We start from the raw sequence: 27,263 nt of genomic DNA on the forward strand, positions 1-27,263 counted from the left end.
AGGCAACGCGCTGCGGGCCGGGCAGCGCCCCCTGGTGGCGGCAGGGAGTGGTGCAGGCTGCGCCGCCCCAGCCCGGCTTCCACAACGACTGTCCTGATGGACGCTCATGATATTTCCTCAATTTCTGCCCCATCGCTCTTCATTGAACACTTTGTAACGCAGCCTGTGTTAAAACATCCACTGCGCTCATGCCCTCTGTGCACGCTTGTATTTTCACTGTAATTCAGAGCAAAAAAGCAATGTGCTGCATGTACAGGTTACCCCAAGGGACACACAGCTGTACAGGTGGGAATGCTGACACAGGCACCTCCAGGCTGCTGCGAGTGGCTTAATGCACAGGGACAGTAATGCTGCTGAGAACATTAAAAAAAAAGGGGTTTTAAAAAAAAAAAAAAAGGGGGTTGTGAAGTGAATGGTCTGTCTAAAGGGGCACCTCCAGAGATCTGTTACAGACTGGCTCGTTATTTCTTTATCTCGTTATTTCTTTATCTCTGAGCCGTGTGGAGCAGGGTCACCCTTGCACTGACGGGCGCCGCACACCAACACCCGCCCCGCCATGACGTCACCGCGGGGCCTGCAGGTGACGCTGCGTCGTGACGTCATCACGTCCCCGGGGCGGCGAGGCGGAGGGCAGGTACGCAAGATGGCGGCGCCCGGCGGCCGGGCCGGAGAGGGCGGCTTGTTGCGGCTGGCGTAGGGCCGGGCGGTGGGCAGGGGCTGCGGGGACAGTTACCAGCCAGGGGCCGGCAGGTAACGAGCGGGCCTGGCGGGGGGGGAGGTGAAGGAGGGGGGCAGCGGAGGCGTTTCACCAAGCTAGGCCGGCAGGCTCCGGTTCCCTTCCTCGTGCTGAGGGGCTGAGGGTGCGGCCCCTCCCCGGGCTCCCCGCCCGTTCTCGCTGTCCCGCCGTGATTCAGCAGCGGGGCCCGCTCGCTCCGTGACCGCGATGCAGGCGGAGGGCGGCTCCCGGCGCTGCGGGGTCAGGCCTGGTCCTGCCTCCGCTCCGTGCTGCCCCGTAGTTCCGGTGTCTGCCCGGTGCTGCCCCGCGGTGAAACTGCGCCCTCAGAGCTGCTGGGATTCGGGTACGGGGTGAGTGCCCACCAAAGAGCTTCCTTACTGCAGTAACCACATCTTATGTGGAAATCGGCATCTTCTGGTTTGGATGGGCTAAGAGCTGCGTGTGGATCTTGTCGAGCTGTCCTTCGGGTCAGTCTGTTTATTTGTGGTGCCTACGTTGTGAGATGAGTAGCGCTCAGTCATCCGTTTGATGTTAAATAACTGCTGTATTCCCTCTAGTCCTTGCAGGCTGACAAGCTGAAGTCTTGTTTACTGTATGGGTGGTAGCCTTCCGTATCTCACTTCATGCTCATTACCTATTTCTGGATCATTTCCAGTTAGCTGTTCCTCTTCTAAGTTGAAAAGAGGGCCACATCTTCTGCATTTGAGATGCAGACGTACTGTGGATGTACGCCATAGGGTAAGAATACTTCACCTCTGTAGTCCTTAACTTCCTGATAATGCCTTGTGTGCTGTTAGCTCACAGTCACTCAGAGAAAAATGGTTAATTCTGTGATTAAGATATTTACTGTAACTTGAGGGTTGTCTTTCTGATTTTTCATAGAGCAAAGTCTCTGATTTTAAAAGGCGAGTTAGGAGTGTTTCCTTGTAAGTAATAGAAATGACAATAGTTGGAAGTGAGTAATTGCTTGGTAAAGAGTTTTTGTTCTCCATATCACTTTAGTTGCTAGACAAGACCAAGAAAAAAAAAAACACACAGAAAAATATTGCCTCATATGCAGTGATAAGCAGGTGGACTCTGGCACTTTGCTTGACGACAGATGTAGCTGTTGTTTGAGTTTTGATAAAAATACAGTTGTGTCAGATGTGGATATTCATAGATGACAAGCATTGCCAAATTACGGACATCTCTTTCTTCGGACTTCAGCCTCTGTGTGACTGATAGAAGGCATCGGCATCTCAAAACTTGTTACTGGGTGAATGGGTTTTTGTGGGAGTTTGTTGGGAAGGAATCTGCTCCAATTTGTGGTCAAGATTGGGAAAGAAACTGAGGTGGTTCTGCAGTTAGCTACCTGCCTCATCTGCCTTGCCTGGTCGTGTCTGGAGTGTGGAACTTCACTAGTGCAGGCACTCCCATAACTACTTACTTCCTTACAACTGGTCTTGACTTCTCCGAGTTGCAGCAGTATTTTATTTTTTGATGTATTTTTTTTTCTCTGTTCAGAACAGAGCTATGCACATAGCTCTGTGCCATCTGAGGAAGATATGTGTGGTAGTGGGCTGATGTGTGCCAGGCCATGTGTTATGTTATATTGTAAGGGGAGTGTTTGTTTCCTGCAGTATGGCAGTGCTGGTGTTGCTGGATGACTTCAGATTTTTTTCAATAAACACTGACTTGTAATTTGTAAGTGCCAGAGATGCTTTGGAGCACCACTGCAAATGAGTGACTTAAGCCTTTTAGACAAGATATTGATCCTAAGAATAGGGGAAGAGAAAATATAATCTTTAAACTTCATTGTTACTAACTCATGGATTTGGTCTCAGAAGCAAAACTGAAAGTGATTGCACATTTTTCTTCTCATTGCTGGATCCGGCCTGCTTTATTTTTTTTTTCTCTCCTGCTCATGCAGTATGGAGCACAGGAATCAGGGCTGAAGTCACTTCTTCTAGGAAAAGAGATTTAACACAAGGAAAATGGAAACTAAAAGTTACCTGGAACATCATGCAGAAAGCGAGGAAGTATTAAATGTTAGATATATGAATGGATGATAAGTAAATGTTATTTCCTCTTTAATAAGCTTATATTTTCAGATTATTTTAATATGTTGACCTGTTGTTCAGCTGTGAGATTTATTAATTTCTTTGTTAGTTGGTGGCTAGCTAATATCTCAACAATCAAATTATCAAAGACATGTGAAGAGCTCCACCTCCATTGTTCTAACAGTATCTTGCAGTGCTCAGCACTTGTTATTTGAAAGACAAAAATGTTTAGTTCGGAGACAACAAGCCAGGTTTCTGGAGCAGCCTGGCAGGCTGTCACATCTAACATTGTCATTGACAGCCCGAGCTGTTTTGCTGGTGCTGGTGGCAAAAGAACTGTAATGCCACAGTAGGCACCATCTTACTTGTTTTTAATTCCATTAGCGTGTGGCTTCATATTGCTTACACAAACTTTAGTGACTTCAGGGCATTAAGCACTCCTAACACTACTCAGTCTCCATGTCATAAGCTTTTTGTCATCAGCTTGTTCTGTATTTCACAGTTGGTAATAGCATGAATATTTTGATAAACTGTTATGAGAGAAGTTCTGCTTTCTAACAGGAACTGCTATCCACCTTCCCTTGTATTTTGTTCCTATTGTAATTTCTTGCAGTCTTCTCTGTAAGTTGTGGACCTGAAATTATTAAATCCTTACTTAAAGGCTGTTCACACAAAGGCATTACTGTCTATTTAAAATGATAACTGTAATTCGAATCAGTGACAGTGTAAAAATGGTCTCGTGGAGCCATAACTGAAAAAAAGCTCTGGAAGATGTTTTTGAAAACAGTTTTTTTCAGAGGAAAGGGTAGGAGGGGTTGTTTACAAGTTAGAAATAGCTTCCTGGTTTTAAAAAGTAGGTCTTCTAGGGTGTATCTGAGGGTGATTTATTTTCTTTGTATTCTCTGCTTGTTCTGGTAACAAGGAAGGCAATACTAATGATCTAATAGCATGTACCACTCTACAGTCAATCTCTGCCCTCGGGGGGAGAGAAGGCCTTGTGAGAGATCTTGACAAATCAGAGCTGGACAATCTCCTATAGCATGAAGCTATAGATTGGCTGCCACAGTGTAAGAAGAACTCTTAACTGATAGAGATCGCTGAAAGAAAGGCTCCAAAGGAGGGAAGGGTCTGGAGGACAAGGTATGTGCTGGGCCAGGGCAGAGGAGCTGGGGGGAGCCTCATGGCGGCTGCAGCTCCTCATAGGGAGCGGAGGGCAGCGCTGAGCTCTGCTCTGTGTGACAGGGAACGGCATGGAGCTGTGCCAGGGGAGGTTCGGGAAAGGCTCTGCCTTAGAGGGCGTGGAATGGGCTGCACAGGGCAGCGAGCACGGCCAGAGCTCGGGGAGTGTTTTGTCAGTGCTTTCAGATACAGCATTTGAATTTGGGTCCTGCATGGTGCCGGGAGTTGGTGTCAGAAATTCATGTGGTTGCAATCAATTTAGGCATGCTCTGTCTGTGATTCTGTGCTTTGGATTGCTGTTGATCAATGCAGGCATAAGCTCGCTGTTTTACTATTAGCTACCTAGGTGGGTAATCCGTTCTGGTATGCCAGTGCTCTGCTTTATGCTTTGACCCTGACTTGGTTCAAATAATCTCATGTTCTGTGCCCCTAGTGACCTTTTGCAGTCAGTGTAGTCTTGTTTGAGGCCTTCTAGAATGATCTAAGCAGTGTTTTTTGTTTTGTTTTCTTTTCTCTCTCTTAAATGGCAAGTAACTCTAGATTTTTGCTTACATGGCAAAGGATTTTATAAGTGCAGGAAAGTACTCTGTGAGAGCTTAGGGAGAGAACAGCTTGCATGTCAGAACAAGCAATTTTCTGTTCCAAAGACTACAAGCTCTTTTCAGAAGTTTGTGCCATCCTTGTTTAAAACCTAGAATACAAAGGGGTAACAGAGTAACTGACTTAAGTTTAAACCTGTAGAAGGGAAAGTTGATTCAAAATATCATATTGTATCAGTTGTATTACGTCTTCTAAACAGGCGGAGTCCGAATGGGAATTCATAGTCTGTGATCTCTCAGTTACATTTTGACTGGAACACTTGGATCAGAGCAACTCTTTAAGTGGGCAAAGCGCAGCGTGAGTCCTGTGCATGAAGTAGTCAATTCTTCAGCTGGAAGAGGGTCCCTGTATGAACATACTTAAACTGCTCAGGTAGTCAGTTGTGTGGAAAGTACTAATGAACTAGAATTCTATTAGTTGTGATCTCTCCATTTAGATTATGTTGCTGGAGGTGAGTATTCACCGTAGCTATGTACTAGATCCTGTCTTAGGTCGTTTTCTAATTTATGTGTTTGTGCTGTTTGGCATCTGTGGGGTCACAGCAGATGAAGATGTGAGATTTGTTCCCTCTGCTTTGGATGTTGGATTTGTAAGTGTCTTATCCTCATGCTGTGACAAGTGTTAGTGCTGTGCTTAATTGAGACACGGAGCCTGTGTGTTCAGTTTGATTTTTCTTCATCAACTTGACTCCAAACACAAATTAGATTCATAGTTTACAAACACTCTGTGAAGTAGTTGTCAAAGGATGTGTATTTCCTTTTCCAATGCAGCAGAGCTATCCACCTTATTCCACCCTAATGACTAACACTATCATGTGGCATCTTTGTACAGTAATGTATAATAATTTGAAATAGAGATATATCCTTGTAATCGGGAAAGGAATTTCTACTTTTCTTTCTGAGCTCCTTATATACCAAGATTAGCTATTAATCAAGCTGTAGTTCTGTCAGTGGTCACTGGCTGGCAGGACTTTGTACTTGCAATGAATTTACATCCAACCGTGTAACTGTTAGAAGTGTCACCTTCCAGAGGGATAACTGAAAGAAAATGTTTGGGTAAGAGAATTATTTTATCAAGCTTGAATCAGTCAGTGTTCTTGTTGCCATCTTTGATCCGTATCATTGTCAGACTTTGGAGCGAGAGGAGATGCATTTCAGAGCTCTTACAAACAATAGAGTCTCATATGATGTTAAAGTGACTGTCTCAGATGGTTCAGAAGTGCTGAGAGATGGCGGTGTGCAGAACGATATTGCTTCAAGCCAGTGAACTATCTGTGAAAGAACTAGATCTAGCTGGTGTCTTGACAGAGGGTGGGTTTTAAATTCTGTAAAAACTGGCTTCCTTCTTGTTTGCAGAATTGAGTTTAATGCATTAGATTTCTGTAACTTACCCAGAGTTCTTTGGCTATCTGCTAAAACACCTGTAAGCGCACGTAGCGTATTTCTGGACATTTGCCTGAGCATGTTGATGTGACTTCTTTGCAAAGCAAGTGTAAATAGAGACAGTAGAGAGCTTGTTGCTTGAAGGTAACGCTGTTTGGTTTGGCTTTATTTGCAAAGGGAAAGCTACCAAATTCAAGTGCAGATGGAAATGTGAAACTGTGTGTTCAATGATCTTTTCAAATTGAAGATGTTCAACTGGAAGTGCCTTAGTATTTACAGCTTACAAGAACCCGCAAGTATGTTGTGTGATATAAAGTAAACAAGGACTAAGGTAAAGGAGCTGACTTTGTGAGCAGCTAGGTGATCTAAGCTGTTTTTGGAGCCAAGGATGAAATGCGTGTTCAGTGGGCAGAATGGTTGTACTACAGCTGTTTGTGTGACACAGTGTCATCCTTTTAATGTCTGAATGCATGCATTATGCTACAGAAATAAATTTGGAAGGTCTGCCACTCTTCTGGGGTGTTTTGTTTGTGCTTAAGTATTAGGCTGATGAAGAAATCCTGGTTCTCTTGCTCTTCGCTCTCCAGGAAATGGATGTTTGAAATATGCAAGTGTTCAGTGCAGGGATTTGGCAGTATTCTGTATAAGTTACTTCCACCCAGCAATATGAAGAAGGCTTTCTCTTCCAAGCTGAGAGAGAAGTTGTGTGTGTATCTTATTACAAACCTGCTCTGTAAATTGATATTACTGCAGTAATGTGAAAGTGGTGCTTCTCTTATTAGGCAGCACTGGACTGATTCTCAGGTGTTGTTTTATCGTATCAATTGAGGAATGGTCAACTCATATAGACTTTCCACTTCACTTTTTTTTTAAAGTAATGGTGACTCAATGAGATCTGCATATTGTTATCAGTCTCATATTGCTGTTTATCTGTTACTGTTAGTCATTTGAAGAGGAAAAGCTGTGGACAGTACTGTTAGATGGTCATTGGCAATCTCATCCAGCAATTTACTCCATCTAGCTATATAAAAATAAGGCTGGATTGCTGCATCTGAGTCAGATCTGTCAAAGTGTCCTGAGGAAATGAAGCTAATGCATCTCTGAAGGCTTCTTTTGAATTTAAAATGAGCCATTTCCATTCAGTTATTCATTTCTTTAAGTGTTCTGAGGGGTTGCATTCATTAGCAATGCTGCTGAAATGCTTATTATGTCAAACGTCTTCTACCACCCAGCCGGACTGGAGATGGTGTAAAACAAAATTGCAAACTTAAATGAGTTTGAAGTAACCAAAGCTTAATTTCAAAGTTACTGAGCCCTGTTTCATGTTATCAGTCCAGAAGAACATCCTTTATGTTTTTTTTAATAGTAAGATGGAAAACTGGAGGAGTGATTTGATACAGAAAATTGTGGGGCAGAGGTATTGGACCAAAATGGAGAGAAAGCAGTGAGATTCCTCGCATAGCTGTGGATGTAGGAGTCAGGAAGTGCAAGTTCTGTTCTGGTACAAGGAGAGCAGGATGACTGTGGGCATACAGTTTCTTATTTGTTCCCTTCTCGTCACACCTACAAAACAGGTCTGTGTTCAGTGGGAGTAAAACTGTTCTGAAGAGTTCAAGAATGATATGTTGCTGGAGGCAAAATTATTTTCTGTTTGTTGTAAAGGTAGTGAATTAAAAATGTGTGTGTAGTGGTATTTGGTTCTGGATGGTGTGAACATCCTTTCATACTCTGTTGGACAGCGATGTATTTCAGTGATTGTGGTTTTCTTTTCCATTTTTCACTCCTAATGAGCATGTAAAGGTGAGTTTAGCAACTGGAGCATTACTGAAACGTATCTCACGGATGGGCTCAGCTCTTTCTCAGAGGGTGACAGCTGCTGGCATGTTTGTACATCTTAACTGTGAGGAAGCTCAGCTGTGGCAGTTGCACAGATGTGCTGAATCTTTTTCCTGTTGCATGTGGCTTCCTTCTCTGATCTCTTTAGTCCGTTGTTGGACTACAGACTGAGCCTTATTTCCATTCACAGAGTCCTAAATACAGAGGCCTTTCCTGTTTGACTCCAAACTGGGACATTGCGAGGAGGGAGTCTCTGTTTCAGGACTGGAGCATGGGACTTGGAGGGAGCATAGCCACTGACTGAAGTTTTCTAACATGCAAAGCAGATCCTTGACTTGTAGTCTGTTCTTGTAATAAATCAACTACTGTAGCTGAGAACAGTCTCAGCTGGACTTGTCTGTACAGAGCTAGATTTCTACTATTCTGCACCAGACAAACTCACAGAAGACAGCTTAAACTCCTGTGCTCCAGATGAGTTAAAATCCAGAAGTGTAATTAATGTGGGCACCACTGCTTTGCTGGGCCTGCTCTGATGTCTACTGCTGGTTTTATATGTCACTGTTTATTTTTGGTATGAGGTGGTGATACTTCTGTCCTGTGGGTTTCTGAAGAGCAAGACAGATCCTTTGCAATGAACTTCACTCTTTGCTCAAGTTAGCAAGCCTCTTTAAGAAGCAAATGGTATGTAAGCATTCACTTCTAAAAACATTTTCTGTTCTTTATGAGGTTACACATTTATTCCATGTTTAATAAAAACTAGTGGAACCTGTTTATTTAAAACACAACTTGTGGCAGCAGGATTTAATTCAGTGTTGATTACTGATGTCATTTTGCTTCTGGATCATTTTTTCTAATGGCATTCAGTTCTAAGTGAACTGGCCTGGAAAAAAAAAAAAATGAAGGCAGACTTGGTTGGTACCTTGTCTGGAGAGGAGACATTTCAGCATTGTCTAAATAAGAACTGATTCTATTGGTTTGTGTATGCTTGTGACTTAAGGACGGTTGTGTTTGTAGTGAAGTGCAGTCTTCCAGTCAACAGCAGCCCTCAAATTTGTTCATTTCATTTGTGTAGGTTTGCAGAAACAGCGAGTGCATTCGTACTGCTCTGTGTTCAAACATCACTGTGATGGAGCCATTTTGTTTAGTGGCTTGTCTTGCTTATATTTCAATATCTTGTTCTCTTTTGCTTTAGTTTGGGAAGTTGTGTGGCGCTGCTTGGACCTCAGAGGAGTGAACTTGTTATGTTTAAACCCAGCAAATATCTGAATACCACACAATTGTTTACTTACTCCCCCCCTTCCCAGTGGGATGGGGGTGGGAAAAAGTGGGCCTTTCTCAGAGAATGGCCCTGGCTCTGTACAATACTTCTTAGCAGCAAATATAAATATTGGCATGTCACCTACGTTGTTATTCTCTTGGAACCAAAACACCGCATCGTAGCAGGTGCTCTGAAGAAAACAATTCCATTCCTGCTGAAACAAAGACACTTGTGAAAATCACTGGAAGGAGCATTCACCTTGAACAGTAATCAGTCTTTTCCCTGTAAGTCCTGCAGCACAGTGGAACTTAAAGTCTTTTCAGATGGATTTTTCTTGTCTGTGCCTTGATAAGAAGGATTGAAGGAAGAAAAAAACCTACTGGCTAATGAGAAAATGAGTTGGCACTGAAAGCTCGAGCTGTAACATTTTGATTAATGGAATAAGTGACCAAAGCAGTTGTGCTAAAATGTGAAGGATGTCACAATAGTGGCACTGGCCATGGCATTCACCTTTCTCTCATAAGCTTGCTTTGCTGGAAGGCTTGAGATGCTGTGTTTTTATACGGCTGGTTTGCAGAACAGCCCTGTGATGGGCTCTTAGGTACTTCGGTGATTGAAAATGTTGAGAATGTCTGCTCTTGTGCATGACAGCATGTGTAATCAGTGGAAGAAAAATGGATGTTCCAGTGGTGAATAGAAGTGTTTCTTGGAAAAGGCAGCGCTGAGAGCTTGGTGGAAGCTTTAAATGTTGGCTTCTAAATTCAGTTGAGTGTTCAGGGAATTTGGATCCTCAGAATGTGGCTCTTGTAGCTCAAAAGATGTAAGTGGAAAGCAGTGATGTCAGGTGTCTGGGAGAGTTCAGCAGTGTTCAGCTCACTGTGGGAGCAGTCCCATAGGGAATGGGCAGAGGCTTTTGGTGGGCTTGTTCGTTTAGACTGCTTGGGCCAGGGATGCAATCAGGATTTGAAGCAGAAGCTTCCAAACTGAGCTCAGGGTTTTAGCTTGTGTTGTACAGGGCAGGCAGGGTTGTTTGTAGGTGGAGTGATTAATTCAACAGACTGTTTTCTGTCAGTAATGTGCTGTGTTTTGCTGAGGGAATACTGAGTGTGTGGTGAGAGTGGGTAGTGCATGTGACTGGAGTGTAAGAGGGAGAACTGGTGAATCTGTAGTGGTCTAACACTGCTCCCTTTATTCCTGTGCAGTACAATGCACATGTATTTTACTGAGGTTGTAATATAGGGACTATAAATAGTGTTACATCTGCTTTGTCTGAGTAATTCGGTAAGAATTTCTTTCGCCAAATTTTTAACCAAGAAGAAAATGTGGCAATAAATGATGCAGTTTTTATTCATAAACGTTAACAAGAAAAGCTAGCAGGGCTATAACTTTCTTTGGAATAGATTTTTTTTAATAGCAGTCAGTTGTTGTAGTGCTAAAACACACGGAGTCTTGGATAGTGTTGATGAAAAGAATACAAACTACCTTCTGCAACATGAGCAGAGTTATTGTGTTGGCATTGAGATTAGTTCCTGGCATTGTGCAGTGTTGAACCCTTCTAGTAATAAAAGACCAACTATTTGTATCCCTCTCTTGATCAAAGAACATAAGAAAAAGCTTGAAATGGCACAGACATTAAAAAGGGAGTTCTGTAGAAGAGCAAAACAGCTTTGTCAATGCCATGTTGATAGCATAGAAGGAGTGTTCATCCAGCACACCTCATTCATAATTAGGAAGAGGATGAAGTATTAATAATCAAGTACTTCATAGCTGGCTTGTTGCATACTGAGAAATCATTGCAACAATGAGAACAACATTTTAATGAGCTGAAGCTGCTCTGGATTCCGGACTTGCATTGCAGACGTACAGGACACTTCAGAATTTATTCATGTGTGTTTATCAAAAGAACAGGGTAAGTGGGCTGTGAGAACTTTTTAAGTGACATGGAAAGAGTTATATTGAAATGCTGGCTTTCTTCTAAGATGCATTAGCTATAGAAGTTAAAACCTGTGCTTGGCGCTGGCTGTGCTGAGATGACTGTTAAGGATGTAATTTGTTCATGGTGGTGTCAAGTCTTGTTTCAACAAAGCCGAAGTAGCTGAATTTGTTGCAGGCTTTTAGATGAAATCACCTGGATTTCAGGTTTTCAGAAATGTTAGGTATTTGCTGTCTGAAGTTTTAGATTCAGGGAAATATTAATTACAAGCAGTATCAAATGCAGAATTAGTTTCATTACTGTGTTGTGAGGTTATTGTAGCCCTCACCGATGGTACAAGTGCTGTATCACTTTCTCAGACATTGTAGGGTTTTCCCTTATTTCTCAGTGAAAATTGTGGCAAATTGCCCTGTAGCCCAAATACAGAGTCAGGATCTTAAAAAGCACAATAGGACTGTATTATCACTTGTGAGCATTAAGTCCTTAACCATTTCGAACAGCAGGTGCTTTTGACAAGAGCAGTGTCTTTAGTGAACAAAGTGGGGCATTAAATGGGGAGTGCTACCAAACTGTGATTGTCTAATGTTAATGCAGTGGATCCATATGGGACAGCAGAATGAGGGATGCAATACTTTTTTGTTCAGAAGAGAGCTGTCTTCCAGTTTAACTTCCCCTTGACTGATGATACGGAAGCAGGCGGCCTAATTGCCCACTATGTTATGCTAAACAACTGAACAATTTAAAGAATCAATTTCTTCTAATGTTTGTCACTGCTAAGGAGATGCTATTCAGCATCTGCATGTAGAGGCCCTTAATGGATGTTACTGCCATCACTAAAGAGTGTTGTCTCATATTATGATAACATGATGTGCAGATAGACCTACTCTTCAGGGGCTCTTTTCTCCCTCTTCACCCCATTAATGCATTCGAAATTTTTTTTTTTCAAATAACTGCTCTTTTAGTTTCTGTCCCTCTGCCCTTCAATCACTGCCCTGAGAAGAATAAGCTAAATTAATTTGATGTTACAGGCTATCTTTCACATTCTAGATCTTTCTTCAGAATGCTTAGTTGGTTGAAATGTGGGGTTTGTATGCTGCAGAGAGATCTTATCCCTGCCTCATACTCCCACTGTTCTTTGTAATTCCTATTCTGCATTTGGTTGAACATATCCTGACCACTCGTATCCTGTGAGGTGAAGGCATGTCACTAGATTCATTTTAACCAGTGGCCATTGGAAACTGAATTAAAGGTGACATATCTGTCATCAGCTTTTGACTGTCAGTCCACATAAGGGATCTCAATTGTATAGCAATTACTTAACGTGCATATATGGGAAGCTCTGGATCTTATTTTATCCTAGCAGTGGGCACTGTCTAAATCTAGAAGTGTCATATAAAACTATATAGAGAATCTTGACACTGCCTGTAGATTCTGACTTACATTGGTATCAGTAGTTAGAGTAGAACTTTTAAAATGTCTGAAACTTTCCAATCTGAGCTCTTCCAGAAGGAGAGGAATGTAGACAGGAACAGATAGTAAATGGAGTATGGAAAGAACTACAATAAAATGCAACTTCCCAGCATCTTCTCATGAGTCATTCTTGGTGGTAATTTGTGTTTTTTTTCCCTCATCTGTTGATGAGTCTGGCTCTTTGGTATTGTTTCTTTCACACAGTCTTTCACACAGAGTTTAAATGGTGATGTGCCAGGTGTACTGTCAGGGGCATCGTCCTTCTCTCATGCAATGATTATCTGATTTCAACCCCCTGCTATATGCAGGGTCGCCAGCCAGCAGCCCAGGCTGCCCAGAGCCACATCCAGCCTGGCCTTGAATGCCTGCAGGGATGGGGCATCCACAGCCTCCATTGGCAACCTGTTCCAGTGAGTCACCACCCTCTGTGTGAAAAACTTCCTCCTGATATCCAACATAAATCTCCCCTGTCTCAGTATAAAACCATTCCCTATCACTATCCACCTTTGTAAACAGCTGTTCTCCTCCTGTTTATACATTCCTTTCAAGTATTGGAAGGCCACAGTGATGCCTCCCTGGAGCCGTCTCTTCTACATGCTAAGCGTGCCCAGTTCCCTCAACCTGTCTTCTCAGATACAAGTACATGCTGCTGTCTCATGTCCAGCTTCTCATCCACCAGGAATTGTTTCTTCAAGCTTTCCAGCTTGTCTCCTATTTCTGTGCCAGTTTTTTCTGTTATCATTTTTGTCTTAACAGTTATTTACTTCTGCATCTGCCTTGTTTTCTCTTCTGTGTTCCCTTCTATCTTCAGTTTCTAAGGTTCTATTTCCTCATTCTGGGTTCTACTACTCCATTTTTGTCTGTATTTTTTCCTCACCCGGGAAAGATGCTGAAAATCCCTTCATATAATAGAGTGGGCTTTCTATTAATTTAAAACATGTAATGAAGTGTCAGTCTGTATGAAATCTGTATGCCCCTGTGCCCCAAACAAAAATACCCTTCAGCATCTCTTGGTGTCTGGAGATGAAAGGCAGCGGTAGTAGGGCTGCCAGAATGAGTTGGAGGGAGGCTTTGGAAGTGAATCCTTCTGATCTCCGAAAGAGCAGTAATAAAGGTGAGCAAACCTTTGCTGCCCAGTGGAACAGCTTTGACCAAACCAAGATCCTTCTAGCCCAGAAGCACAGCAGCCACATTAGTAACCCTCAAACTTGTAACTGGCTGCGAATATGTATTTTTTCCTACGTGGCAAGGGGGAGCAGCAAGATGCTTGTATAGGCTCGGTAGCCTACCAAATCTGATTACTCAGGAGATACTAGTTTAATTAAACCCACTTTTCTGAAGAGAGGACAAAATGTGGTTGTAAACCTGTGTCAGCATTACTGCGTGCAGTGCTTAATGGTTCTGTTTGCTGACAGCAGTTGAAACTGTCTCAACCTGATCCCAAACATGTCAATTGCTACCAGGAAGCAGCTGAACATCTTTAGATACCCTTTCTTTAAGGGGACATCTGCAAGGGTAGCATTCTTCTGAATCTGCAGGAGAAACTTGAAGAATGGGACCTTGTTTGGTGGAAGTTAGATGTGTTCCACGTTGTGGCTGGAGTGCTGTTGGCTGCTGGTGGGAGTGTGCTGGTTAATTCCATCGTTGTGAAGAGTGCCTGCTGGGTGCTGCAGTCTGTTAGCTGCAGGACTTCACAAAGAGCAGCTCTGAGCCTATGTCACATATAGCAACATCACAGGAGGACTTAGAATGAGCTATTCAGGGAATTATGCTGTGGTGTTTTAAGAAAGATCTTGTGATATACTTGTAGTACAGCAAAAGAAGCAGATCTGCTATTGAACACACCACAGGCATTCTGGAGCAGGGCTTTAGCTGGCTGATCAAGTTTTTTGCAGCTCACTCTAGTCTAAAAACAGCTCGTTTCTCAGGGTCAGGCTGCTTTGTGTTACGTGCTGCCCAAACACTCCAACATCTTAATCATGGAGTATTTGCGTTAACTTCTCAAAAAAGTTGTTACTAAGATTCTGTTGGCACCAGACGGAAAATGTTACCATTGCTTCCTTGTGAAAACTTTATCTTCCTACCAGTTACTGTGTACCAGTTGTGTACGGTTATCAGTGTTTCACCCACTGTGTCCAGGCAGGCGCCATGTTGGCTGGCTGGCTTGTGTACCGAATGCCAGTGTCCCTTTTTAGAGCAACGGGGATTAAACTGAAGAGGATCAGTGTGGTATTTCCAGTAGGAAAAGCTATTCTTAATAGTCCTGCAGGGGAGGCAGGTTGTGCTTGCTCACTGGGTCTGGGAAGGAGCAACTTCTGAGTACTGTGACCTAGAACTCTGCCTTCCTAATTAATCTGGCTGTCTCTTCTTGCCTTCTTAATTTTTTTTATTTTTTGCCACTTTGATTGTCAGACCCTGGGCTAAATTACTTACTGTCTTAATTATTGACATTTTAAAATAAGTTTGACTATCTGTCTTGGCAATAGGATAAACATAGCAAGTGTCAGCGGCGTATCCTGTAATCCAGAGATAAGACTATAGAACTGCATAGGATTATGCAACACAGTATGTATAAATTTGCTAAAGCTGTTTTAAAATGTTTTTCAGGTTCTAAATGGCTTCTAAGAAGTTGGGATCCGACTCTCACGGTGAGTGGGATTTGTTGTCTTTGTCCTTTCAATCAGATGAATTAGTATTGCTGCTGACAAGAGTCTTGGCTTAGAAAGGCCATGGAGACTAATCGTTCAGCCTCTGATGAGGTTTTTTTGTAAATGAAGTGCCTTGGCTTCCTCCTTGCATAGTCGCTTGCTGATGCTGTGCCTCTCCTCTAGTCAAACAGAAATAAAGCTGCTGATTATCCTCCATTACCCCCACCTTCCACTCATGGCAGACTAATACCTCGCCAACAATCCCCTTCAATATCAAAGGTGAACTGTAATTATGGTACTGATATGAAGATCACTGAAGCAGTCACTATTCTACAGCTTATTCTTATGAAAGTCAAGTGAACAGTTGGATTGAAAGTTGAGTTTTTAATATAGCATTGTGCCTGCTTTTTTCTTAGCAATGAATTTATTCCTAAACTGGGCTTTATTCCTAACTGCAAGCTATTAAGCCAGATAAGTGAAAAAGAGATTTTTATCTGAGATGTGTGATATCGTGCAGATGTTTGGTGTTATAAATAATTACTTTCTTGTGCATGTATTACTTTTAAAAAATGGCGTATAGATTTGAAAGGGTTCTTATTTCCTTAGAGAATCAAAGTTCAGTTTGTATATATAATAGAGATTCTTAAAAGAAGTAAATAAAACCTGCACTGGGAGGCTCAAATGAAATTTCTAATACGATTGTTATAGAAAGAAGATTTTGTGTAAGGAAAAACAGGCATTCCTCTTCCCCCTGAGCATACTGTTCTATCTCACAAGCATGAAACTGAGGTGCATAGTAAGTTTAGGGCAAGTTAATGTTGCTGCTGTATTGTCACTGACTCTGTACAGTCTAAAAGCTTTTAAATCCAGTTTCTGAAAGTCACATAACCTCAGTTTGTGTGACCACTAAAACTTAAGTTGGTTTCAGAGCAGTTTCCAGTTCATTGCTGGTACCTGCACTGTATCTGAGCTGTTCTCGTTGTGCTGTCACACTGCTTCGTTATGCTGTTAGCCAGCTGTTTCTGCATCTAATGGAGTGGACAGAAGGCTTTTTCTCACTGCAGTAGTTCCTCTGTCCTGGAGTGTTGTGTAGCATGTGGCTTCAGAGAGCAGGCAAGCAGCTACTGGGGCTGCTCTCACAGAGCCCTCCCCTCAGTACATCATAAAGCCCTTAAAGGGGATGAAGGGGCTAACAGACTTAGAAAACAACAGCTAGAAAACCTTTAGTGGCTTTGCTTAAACCATTGAAACAATGGCTTGTTTGTATATGTAGGTTTTGCTTATTGTCTTGAATTTGCTGTTTGTGTCCTTCCCCATCAGAGTGTTGAGGCAGTGTGCTCATCTGTTTGGGGAAAAAGAAAAGGATTCTTTGCTTTCTGCTCAGTTTTTAGGTTAGCTGGACTAGTGCTGTTCTGACTGTTTTTTGTTGTTTTTTTTTCCTACTGTGCTAAAACAAACAGAGTTGCTGTGTAAACACCGCGGTGACTAGTGCCTATTTCAGGCAAACGAGTGTGTGTAAGGGGAGGTGTCTACCATCTACTGTGTTAATGCCTCTAGTAAGACTTTTATTTGCGTAGCATGTAACTGGGGCTGTGGGAGTAGTGCAGAGAGGTAATCCTGCTCCAGTTACATGCTGGGGTAACCTCTGCTAGAGTAGAACTAGTGCTGGTGGGACTAACTGGGGTGTGTTAGCAGCCAAGCTGGGTGCTCAGCGGTTTGGAGATGTGGCTGTCTCTGAGTCAGCCATAATTTACAGCTATAGTTCAAAGGCTGCAACAGTTCCTCTTTCTGCATAATCACACTGTGTCATATCCAGCTTCTCAGATAGTCAGCTCAGGTATTGCTTGGATATCGTGTTAGTGGCCATTGAGGTGTGGTAAGTGTGCTGTGCTGTGCCTTACTTGAATGTGGTTCTCAGTAAGGGTCAGTGAAGGCAGTGACACATTGTGCATGGGGTCCTTTTCTTCTTGTTTTGGTGGTACAGGCAGTTATTGAGCATGAAGATTTCAGAGCTGGGGAAAGAGCCACCCATGTCCTAGCAGGACTCGGACCAGCCAGTGCAGTTCATAGTATGAGGACTCACCTGATGACAGCACTTAAACATTTAACTCCAAATTAACAGGATATTCCTGTTTTCAAAGGCTGCTTGTCCTCTTGGAGCTTGAGGCTGTGTTACTGTAGATGAGTCAACAGTGAATGAACACAAATAGTACTTAAACTGTCATCCAAGTATGAAAATGGGTCAGATAAAAATGGCAAGGCGCAGCTCACTGAGCAAGAGGTCAGTCACTGAACAACATCCTAGATGTTGCCATTTAGGCCTGGTTGTTTTTATACCATTGAAAACAAAGTTAGTAGAAAACTATGAAGTCAAAACAGATTCATTGTGTTTCTGATGACACAACTTCCTTTGAGCTGAATGATGTAGCTGTGGCAACAGAGAAAGAATTGCTCCCAAATACAGAAATGTGAGGGGTGAATTGAAATGGTGAGGTTTTTGATAAAACTTCTTCTGATTTTTAGGACCTTTCAGCTATCTTGATGATGTCCCATTTAAGATAGGAGACAAATTTAAAACCCCTGCGAAGGTTGGATTACCCATTGGTTTCTGCCTGCCTGATTCTTTTCAGCTTGTCAGAGATGCCCAGGTAAGTGGGGTTTTTTTTGCCTTTATGGGGTCTTCCACATACGATGCTGTAAATTGCTTTCTACCTGCATGCTCAGATATTAGACTTGACTTTGCTGTAGTGGCACATCTTACGCCAGTAGTAGCAGAAGATCTGATGGAATGTATAATAAGTTAAAAAATATTTTGCATGGTAAGCTGTGTAAAAAAAAATAAAAATTCATAGAACCTAGAGCATCTGCTAGTGAGTTTTTCAAAATCACTATGTTGGTAAATTGTGTGTCTTGCTTTTCAAAGCCTTAGTGCTAAGGGAAGGCAAGGCTTTGCTATACAGCTGAGATAACAGATCTCCAGGTTTTCACTGGAGCCCGCTATGGATAGGATGTGACGCAACGTGGTGAGTCTCAGGAAAACCTAGCAAAGGCATAGCAAGCCTTCCTGGTATATTGCTCTTTAGAGCTAGGGCTTTGCGGTGCTGTTGCAAGTGCAGTCCTGTTTAGTTATGTGACATCATTCTGGTAAGCAGGTTGTAATTTTTGTGAGTCACAGGCAGGGTACACCCTGCACATCGCTCATAGGCTTTGTTCTCTGAATGTTCCCTCATTGTTTAAAGGGCGCTGAGGATGTTTGGTTTACATAAGACATTAAAGCTGTAAATATGTTTAGTTTGTTGAGAACTTCGTATGCTGTTAGGCTGCCACAGTGGCTTGTGCAGTTAATAGCAGTAGCTTGTTTAAGTGTCTCTCTATGCTAACCCATCCCTGTAAAAGCTGATTTTAAATGAGGAAAGCTTACAGGATCCAGCCACGCCAGTAACAGTGGCAAAAACTGCTGCTGCAGGTAGGTATCTCACCACAGTGGCCTGTATACTGTTTTTGCTGGTGAGCCATTGGCAGTGGTGTGAGTACCAATACCTCTTCAGCCAGTGGGTATAAAACTGACATCAAATTCTATAGTCATCTTTTAGGGTGAACGGGTTAATTCTGTACTGGTCTTTGGATGCAAAAAATACGCTGTAGTGGTCTTGAATGTAGTTCATTAGTGCTGGATCGATGTGTGATGGTCCACGTGTGACATCAGTGTGACTAATGCGTTAGATTACCAGTAACTACATCTCCTCTTCTTCCCGAGAGGATGAGAGATTCTGTGATCATCAGTAGTTCTAATGGAAAACTAAACATAGGAAGAAGGCAAAATAGGAGGTTCTAATCCAGAGTGTAGCAGACCTTGCTGCTGGATACAAAATGAACTATTTCTGTTGTTTCCTAGTTCTGCCAGTCTGTAAGTTACAGGAGACACTGGAGAAAAAATGATGACTGTATATGTTAATTCATGTGGCTCTTGCTCTGTTACTTTAGCTGCTGTTAAAATAGTGACTGTGATTCTTACAGTTATGTTCATTTTTTTCCCATCTCCTTCCCTCTCAGTATGACTTCTCGCTGGAAAAGAAAACAATTGAGTGGGCTGAAGATATCAAAAAAATTCAAGCTGCCCAGAAGGAAGCTGAACGCAAGGCTGAAGAAGCAGTAGCAAACTCAAAAATGGCTCCAGAGGACAACAACAGAATGGGGTTCTCAGAGGGACCTTGCCCCGAGGCCATGCCTCCACCTATTAACCCCATACTCGCTAGTCTGCAGCACAATAGTATTCTTACTCCTACTCCAGCCAACAGTAGTGCTGTGAAGCAAAAAGTTCTTAGTCCGCCTCATCCAAAAGCAGATTTCAACCCAGCTGATTTTGAATGTGAAGAAGACCCATTTGACAAACTGGAACTAAAAACTATCGATGATAAGGAGGAATTAAAAAACATTCTTGAAATTCACGTTGGTACTACTGGGCCAGTTGTTGCCCAGCTGTTAGACAACAGCTTGCCCAAAGGAAGGTCTGAGTCTGTGTTACAGGATCAGGAAGTTTTGGCATCCATAGAAAGGGCCACGTTGGACCTGAAGCCCCTTCACAAACCCAATGGCTTTATCACTTTACCACAGCTGGGAAACTGTGAAAAGATGTCCTTGTCTTCCAAAGTGTCCCTGTCCCCTATCACTTCAGTGAGCAATATCAAATCCCTGTCCTTTCCTAAACTCGACTCAGATGAGGGTGATCAAAAGTCATCAAAGCTCATGAGCACTTTTCACAGCACTAGCTGTCTCCGCAATGGCACTTTTCTCAGCTCTTTGCAGGCCTGTGCTCAGAATAAAGCTAGCGAACTGAATGGACACCATATGGTTGATCTTTCTGCTGTAAACGAGGACAGTGGAATGGAGACATCAACATTATCCTCTTCATCCAGACTGCCGTCCCTGGCTTTGTCAACGCTGTGTACAGAAGAACAAAGCACAGTGACCACGGTAAAATACAGTGGATTAAAATTGTGTGTATGGGGGTAGTGCAGAGGTGTGAAGGCAAATGTTGATTCTAAAGCATCTAGCAGCTTAGTTTTCAAGCTTCTTTTAATGTGAGTGCTGTGTAGGTAGGACAGATCACGTACAGTAGTTCTTCGTTAATGTTGGAAGTTCTTCAGTTCAGAAAGTCCTCATGTTGACAGTATGAACCTCAGACTGTTACACATAGATTTATTCACCCCATTTCCTCCTGACAAAAATCTGGTGTTTTGAAACCAATTCTGATGACTTTGTGTCAGCTTTTCCACTCCTGTTGTTTACAGTTGCGTGCCTGGTTTGTCACCTGTGAGGGTGAAAGTATTGCTTTTTGGATATGAAAGATCACAGATTTACAGATGCGAACTGTTGTACAGCTATGAGACAGGAGTATGAAACTTCATTGCCTCCAGCTTGTACCAAGTTTGGAGATGCTGAAGTTCAGCTGTTATATCACTGAGTAGAAGTCCTGATTTCAGTAGACTCATGGACTATGTTTTCCTAGGATCTGGACAATACCCATGAAGTCTAATGGAAAGTATGTAGTCAAGTCCCCTAGCCGGCCCTAAAACAATCTGAGAGACTGGAATTCTGTCTGATAAGCAGTGCATCAGTGGTTCTGAAGTCCTACTGGCATGCTGTTGGGTTTTTTTTTTATCCAACACCCTATGCTCCACAGCAAGTGTCAGTGTTTCAGCCTCTTTGTTCTTTCATCTCTTTCTGGCTTAGGTTAATGCATTATTGAGAAATACAGTGTTCTGGCAATTCACGTGTTCTTCAGAGCACAGCAGAAGATGTGTTTATTGATCACAAGAGCAAGCATAAAACAGTGAGCTTTGCAGAACTAGAAGTGTACTGAGCTAATGCTTACCACTACAAATCAAGTTTTTGGAGGAGGTCGTGTCATTGTATGTAGCTCAGAGCTGAACCCTTGAAGCATGGGGAGCCTCTAGGGATTAATGTGCAAGAGCACTTACAACTAGATAGATGGGCCTTAAAATAGCCAGGCTCTCACTGCAGGTATTTTAATCTTTATGCTAGAATGAATCGTGATTGAGAGCAGTGATGTATTCTTCGGAATACTCTTTAAGAGAAGAAACAAAATGTGAAACAAGTCCAAAGACTTATTAGGAGGAGGAATATAGATCAGAATATAGATCAGAATTTGAATCCTTGTGTTTGGAAGTAACAAGCAAAGAAATAGGTGTGCTGACAGAACTAGTTCTTTCTGTTTGAGTTTGAAGGCTGTGAATTTACTTGTCTTATATTTCCTTATTAATGTTCCAGATGATGGAAAATTACCTGAGTTGCAAGAAACAGAAGTAAACAAAAATCCTCAGAGTATGGGAAGGAGAGAGACAAAAGTCAGAATCAAGCTGTTGTTTGTGCTCCTTGGCAGCTGGTTCTGCAGAAATGGAGCAGTTGTGCAGCCATGGCACAGGTTGGATCCCAGGCTGAGGTGGAGGTTGATGAGAACAGACAGGTCATGGGTGGCCTCTCTGAGCAGGTGTCAGCAGTTTACGGGCTGAACATCTGGATGTTGTACTGAAGATGTGTAATTTCTGTGCTGCCTGGCTGGAACATCACAAAGTGGACCTGTTCTGTATTGCTTACTTTGCTGCTGCCAGATATTCAGTTATCGTTTAACATCTCATGTTTGTGATGAGTGACATGAAATAGTCCCATGAGGTGGTTTCTTGCAGTCTAGCCCAGGTTTCTGCCCAGCTTAGGGCTGTTGGAATGGGACAAATAGAACCAAGAAGTAGACAAGTCATTAGGACTGGGCTGAGGTCAATGCAGGGCTTTTAGAAATAGGTGTGGGAGATGCTGGTTTTAGAAACCATGTCAGAGCTGAAGTAAGCACTTAGCTCCTTTTCAACCCAGCTAATATTTACTAAGAGAAAGCACCAGGTTTTGCTGTCCAAGATAAGTATTGTTAGCCATCGGGAATAGGATAGTTGGTGGAAAATGTACAACTGGTATGCTATTTTGTTTGTATATGACATATGAAATGTCATGCTTCAAAAGTAGAGAAGATATGGGGATGTATGTTTCTCCTACCCCTTGCCAGAGGTGAAATATATATCTATTTGTATATATAGAGAGATCTTTCTAGGCAGGGACCTTAGAGTCCATCAGTGTCACTCAGCAAGAGACTGCATCAAAAGCTGAAGAGGAGTCAGCATGTTACAGAGCTGTGTGAGCTTGTAGCTGTCACTGTGATGGAAAAAGCAAGTTTACAACTTTTGGAGAGGGAGCACATCCTTCTTAGAATGTGATTATACTTATAGAGTGCTGAGAAAACAAATAATTCTTATAATGGCTGCATCCAAAGCAGCACAGCCAGCAGGGTGAGGGAGGGGATCCTGCCCCTCTGTGCTGTGACACCTCACAGTGAGCACTGCGTCCACAGCTGGAGTGCTCAGCACAGGAGGGACAAGGAGGGACACGGAAATGATCAGGGATGGAGCAGCTCCCTGCGAGGACAGGCTGAGAGAGCTGGGGCTGCAGGAGACCTGAGAGCAGCCTGCATGGAGCTAAAGGGACTGCAAGAAGGATTGGGGACAGACAGCAGGGTCTGTTCTGGTGGGACAAAGAGAAATGGTCTCAAGTGAAAAGTGGGGAGATCTAGGTTGGATATAAGGAGGAAGTTTTTTAAAAGGATGATGAGACACTGGAGCAGGCTGCTGGGGGTGGTAGTGCATGCCCTGTCCCTGGAGACACTCAGGCTGGATGGGGCTCTGAGCACTTGCTGGAGCTGTAGGTGTCCCTGCTCATTGCAAGGGTTTTGGACCAGGTGACCTTTAAAGGGTCCCTTGCAACTCAAATTATTCTGTGATTCTGTGGCTTTTTAATAATTAGGTATGTCAGCATAACTTGACTAACCTGCATACTTGCCATACCTGGTATGGTAGCTGCCAGTCCCTGATCTCTTTGTGAAATCTTTTTCCCAGTAGTGGCAATGTGTAATGTTAATCACCTTATTTATATGTTGTTCAACAGGTACATGCAGACAAGGAGACAGAAATCCCTATGGTGAGTTATGACATCCTGCTTGGTCTTTATCCAAAGCTACTGAAGCTTAGGCAATGAGTGAACTTAGGGTAAGGGAAGCAATCTTCACGCTTCCTCCTAGGTAAAGGGATTGCCCATATCATATGGATCTTTGCAGTTGCAAAGATTAGTTATTAGAAAGTTTTATTATATAGCAGGAAATCTGCGTAATTAAATGTCTCTTTGAGAGGAAAGTGTGTGGTGGGAGTTGAGTTGAACTGTTTACAATGCTTTGCACCATCTTAATGGTGAGTAACTTCCGAAGGGCAGCCCTGGAAGACTCCAACTAATTTATTTCTTTTTGTGGGATATCCTGCTTTGGCCGTAGCCAGGAGCAGGGAACTAAAAGAATGTAGAAGATGACCATCACCTGAGCTTCTGGGTTTTCCTTCCTAGGTAACACACCAAAATTTCCCAGTGTCTAAAGTGCCCAACAGCGCGACCTGCACAAAGCAGTCGGGTGTCTCTTTCCCAGAGTTACAGCAGGCTCTCTCTGCTAGTGAGAGGCAGTGTGTAGAGACAGTTGTCAGCATGGGCTATTCACCTGAGAATGTCCTGAAAGCCATGAAGAAGAAGGGGCAGAACATAGACCAGGTAAGAGCTTGCATGGGGAAAATAGAACCTTCAAGTACTGATTCTGCTGAGATGCAGCCTTGGCTTTGCAAAATGGAGGAGAGGCAGTGCTTTATTTTAACAGTGGTTTTGCAGACCTGCCAAAGAACTTGTCAGCTCTCTGAAAAGGTTTCCAAAACAAATGAGCATCTACACAAGTTTTTGTTTGAGATACTGCCTGAGGCAGCCGTACCCGAGGGTGCTGCCTCACAGCTGAGGGTGGGAAAGGAGCCCTTAGGTCCAGTAAGGGCCAGGACACGTGCTCAGTCTCCCCAGGAACTACAAAACAATCCAGAGGAAGCTTAGCATGGATCTATGCCTCGTTTTGTGTAGTGTGATTAAAACCAAGCACATTCCCTTGTTCTAAGCACAAGGTGTTACTCTGATGATGACTTTCCCTGCAGATTTGCTCTTGTGGCTTATTGCAACCAGAAAGGCACTCTGAGGCAGCAGTGACCGACTTCTTTGCATGCTCTGACTGTGGTGCTTCCTGCCTTGTGTTGCCTCAAACGCTTGCTAAAACCAGGTCACAGAGCATAAAGCTCAGTGGGTTGAAGTGTGGCTCTGGGTCGTGGATCAGCTTCAAACAAAGAAGCGTTTTGAAGCAAGAGGAGTGTGGCCAGACTTTATGTGCTGGCCTGGCCCTGTGCTCCCTGTGCATTGTGCAGAACATTACCTTGGGTGGAGGAACGTCTCTGTAGCTTCTGCTCTGTGTAGGATTTGGCTGCTTGTAGAGCTGCTTTTCTTGCCCACTGTCTGTGAACTGAGCTGTGTAAGAAGCTGTAGTGCCAAGCAGAAGAATGTCCACTTGGAGGGCAGTTTTAAATACTGTATTTCCAGGCTGCTTTCTCTCGTTCTTAGCACTACCTCTTTCTTATATATCTGACCTTCTGCCCCTGCCTCTCAAAGCTGAGAACAGTTAAGAACAGTGGCCACACTTTCTGTGAGTGTGAGCTGGGATTTGCAGCTTGCTTGATGCGTTGGGATGTTCTTAAAAAGCTGACTGCTTTCAGGTTGCATTAGCGCTTCAGTTTGGGAAGAAAGTAAAAGCTGACTCAGGTTGACAGCTGAACCTACAGTATCACTAAAAATATGCGTAGTATAAAAAGCACGGTTAATCTTAAGTTCCTGCCCTTGCTCAGTGATTAGGAACAGGAGACTGGAAATGGAAGATGAAGCTGGTAGGAGAACAAAGGAAGACTTGTTTCCTATTTCTAAACAAACTCTTACAAGTCATCTCAGTATAGAGTAGGGAGAGTTTTATCTTATTCCCTGGGATGGAGTCCTGCTCGGTTCCTCTGGGCGTACAGAGAGTACAACCACACGTGTGGATGTCACTGTAAACTTCGTTTTTCTTTCCCTCAGGTTCTGGATTACCTGTTTGCACATGGACAGCTTTGTGAGAAGGGCTTTGATCCACTTCTTGTTGAAGCAGCTTTGGAGATGCACCAGTGTTCGGAGGAGAAGGTGAGGGCACATTGTCCCAAACACTGGTCAGAGTGCACCATGAAAGGGAATTCAGCAATAGTTCATCTAAAGCGATGGATGTAATTCCAGCTTCATGGCAATGCTGACCTGTTTTCAGAGCTAACTACCAAAGAATATCCATGAGGTGATAATGTGTGTTGAAGTGTCACAGTTCTTCACTGCTATATTTACCATTACTTCATGTGTTTTTATTGGAAGGCTTTTTAAAGAGATGGTTTATTTTGGTTGCAGTGTTTTGAATACGTTGTTTTCTTCTAGGGATGGAGCTTGGTTCAGAGACAGTTAATTTAAGAAGCAGCAAATTATTTCCAAAATCCTGCCAGCTTGTCTTGGCCATGAGTTTCTGTGTTGTATAAATGCATCTGCCTGGCTGAATGTTCATAGAAGTCCGAGTTGTTTTGCTACTTGTCAGTGTTTTTCAGAGGTCTGTTAGGATTTGTGTTTGATGTTGGTAGTTTAGCACATGGTGTCCAAAAGGATTCTGGTAATTTCCAAATCTAGGGCAAAACTGGGTTGAATCATTTGATAGCAAAGTTATTGTGAAGTCAGAGTAACGTGAAAAAACTGCAGTAGCAATTAGTGGGAGTTGCTGGATGGGGGCAGGGAGACATTAATCAGCCTTTCTGGGACTCTGAATTGGGCCAGGCTGATGGGGCACATTCCCACAGACTTAAGCTTTGGTACCTGCATTGAAGAGGACTGGGAAATTCAGAGCTGCAAATGCCAGAAATTGAAGGTGAAGCCTGGAGCGTTGCTGCATACAGAGAGAGAGAGCTCTGCTGGGCTGGATGGGCCAGGCAGTGGGCAGCAGGGAGGTGTCCCTGCCCAGGGCTGGGGGCTGCAGCTGGGTGGTCCTAGACGTCCCTTCCAGCCCCAACCATTCCGTGATTCTGACTGTCATGGGAGTAGACTTCTCTTCAGATTGAACTTGTATGGGCTGTACCTAGGGAGTGGGACCTGACCCTATGGGGTGGCTGATTGCTGTTGACTGTCTTTGTGCTAAATACCAGGTCTGAGTAAGACTGAGAGCTGATCCTCTGTTTTTCTTGCAAATAATTGTCTGTCTCTTTCAGATCACAGAACTTCTCCAGCTAATGAGTCAGTTTAAAGAAATGGGCTTTGAACTAAAGGACATTAAGGAGGTCTTATTATTACATAACAATGACCAACAAAATGCTTTGGAAGATCTAATGGCCCGTGCAGAAGCCAGCTGAAAGCACATTCCTGAGCTCTTGGCGTGCAGTGGAACAGCCCCTCCACCTTCACATTCAGTGTGACTTGCTCTCGGCAAGGAGTCCAGTTTTTTGCATACATGGGAAAATGACTGACCAAGCCCGCCTGCGTGCATCACTCCAGCATTTCTCTTTTCACTGGGAGCCAACTTTCTTTCTTAAATTAAATTTTTGAAGTGTCCTTTCCTAAGTTTCCTTTTTCCAGCTTGGCCACGGAGAGTCTAGACTGCCCAGCCGCTACTGGAATTGTATATAGTCAGAGACAGGAGTGGTCCTCCTCACTGTTGCACTGGAGTTGGACTGGGGATTACTAAATTTGTCCTGAAACATATGATACTTTGGTTCTTTGAAGCTGCTTTCTTGGTGTCTGCTTGTACTGAATTACTTGACTGTGTCACAGTCCAGATTATCTGGTTAAATTTGACCTTTAGTGCAATGGAGTTTTATTTTTTGGTTGAAAGTTAGCCTGTAACTTAGTGAAACACTGGTTTGGAAATTGTCGCCATGCATAAAGAGAGAAGCTGTTCCTCTTGTTTCTTCTTTAACCTGTGCATCCCACACTTCTGCCAGACATAAGTGTCCTATGCTAAGTGGTTATAAATTCTCTTGAAATATTACCTGCAGTTCTTGGTGGTTCTTGAACCTGAAGGCAGAGAGCTGGGGCTCAGCATTCTTAATCCTCCAGGCTTGTAGGATATTTAAGAAAACGCTCTGCTAGGAAATCAGTTATCTTTTGTTTTAAATAATACTCGGTGTGATGCAGGAGGTTTCTTTCGAGCACTTTCTTTAAAA

The 27,263-nt window shown here is 43.1% G+C and overlaps 1 protein-coding gene across 3 annotated transcripts; it reads left to right on the forward strand.

The window, feature by feature from the left end:
- Positions 1–555: 555 nt before the first annotated feature.
- On the forward strand, positions 556–27,088 carry UBAP1 (ubiquitin associated protein 1). 3 transcript variants are annotated; one of them, XM_015848249.2, is made up of 8 exons: positions 556–634; positions 15,041–15,081; positions 17,605–17,729; positions 19,135–20,055; positions 23,089–23,121; positions 23,536–23,733; positions 25,117–25,218; positions 26,313–27,088. In XM_015848249.2, the coding sequence occupies exons 2-8, from the start codon at positions 15,048–15,050 to the stop codon at positions 26,451–26,453; spliced, it is 1,554 nt and encodes a 517-aa protein (XP_015703735.1). In that variant the 5' UTR covers positions 556–634; positions 15,041–15,047; the 3' UTR covers positions 26,454–27,088. The 3 variants fall into 3 exon arrangements, with proteins under 3 accessions (XP_015703735.1, XP_015703734.1, XP_015703736.1); XM_015848248.1 differs by lacking the exon at positions 556–634 and adding an exon at positions 641–750; XM_015848250.2 differs by lacking the exon at positions 556–634 and adding an exon at positions 823–1,086.
- The last annotated feature ends 175 nt before the right edge of the window (positions 27,089–27,263 follow it).

Source organism: Coturnix japonica, chromosome Z (genome assembly GCF_001577835.2).
Source record: "Coturnix japonica isolate 7356 chromosome Z, Coturnix japonica 2.1, whole genome shotgun sequence".
Classification (NCBI taxonomy): domain Eukaryota; kingdom Metazoa; phylum Chordata; class Aves; order Galliformes; family Phasianidae; genus Coturnix; species Coturnix japonica.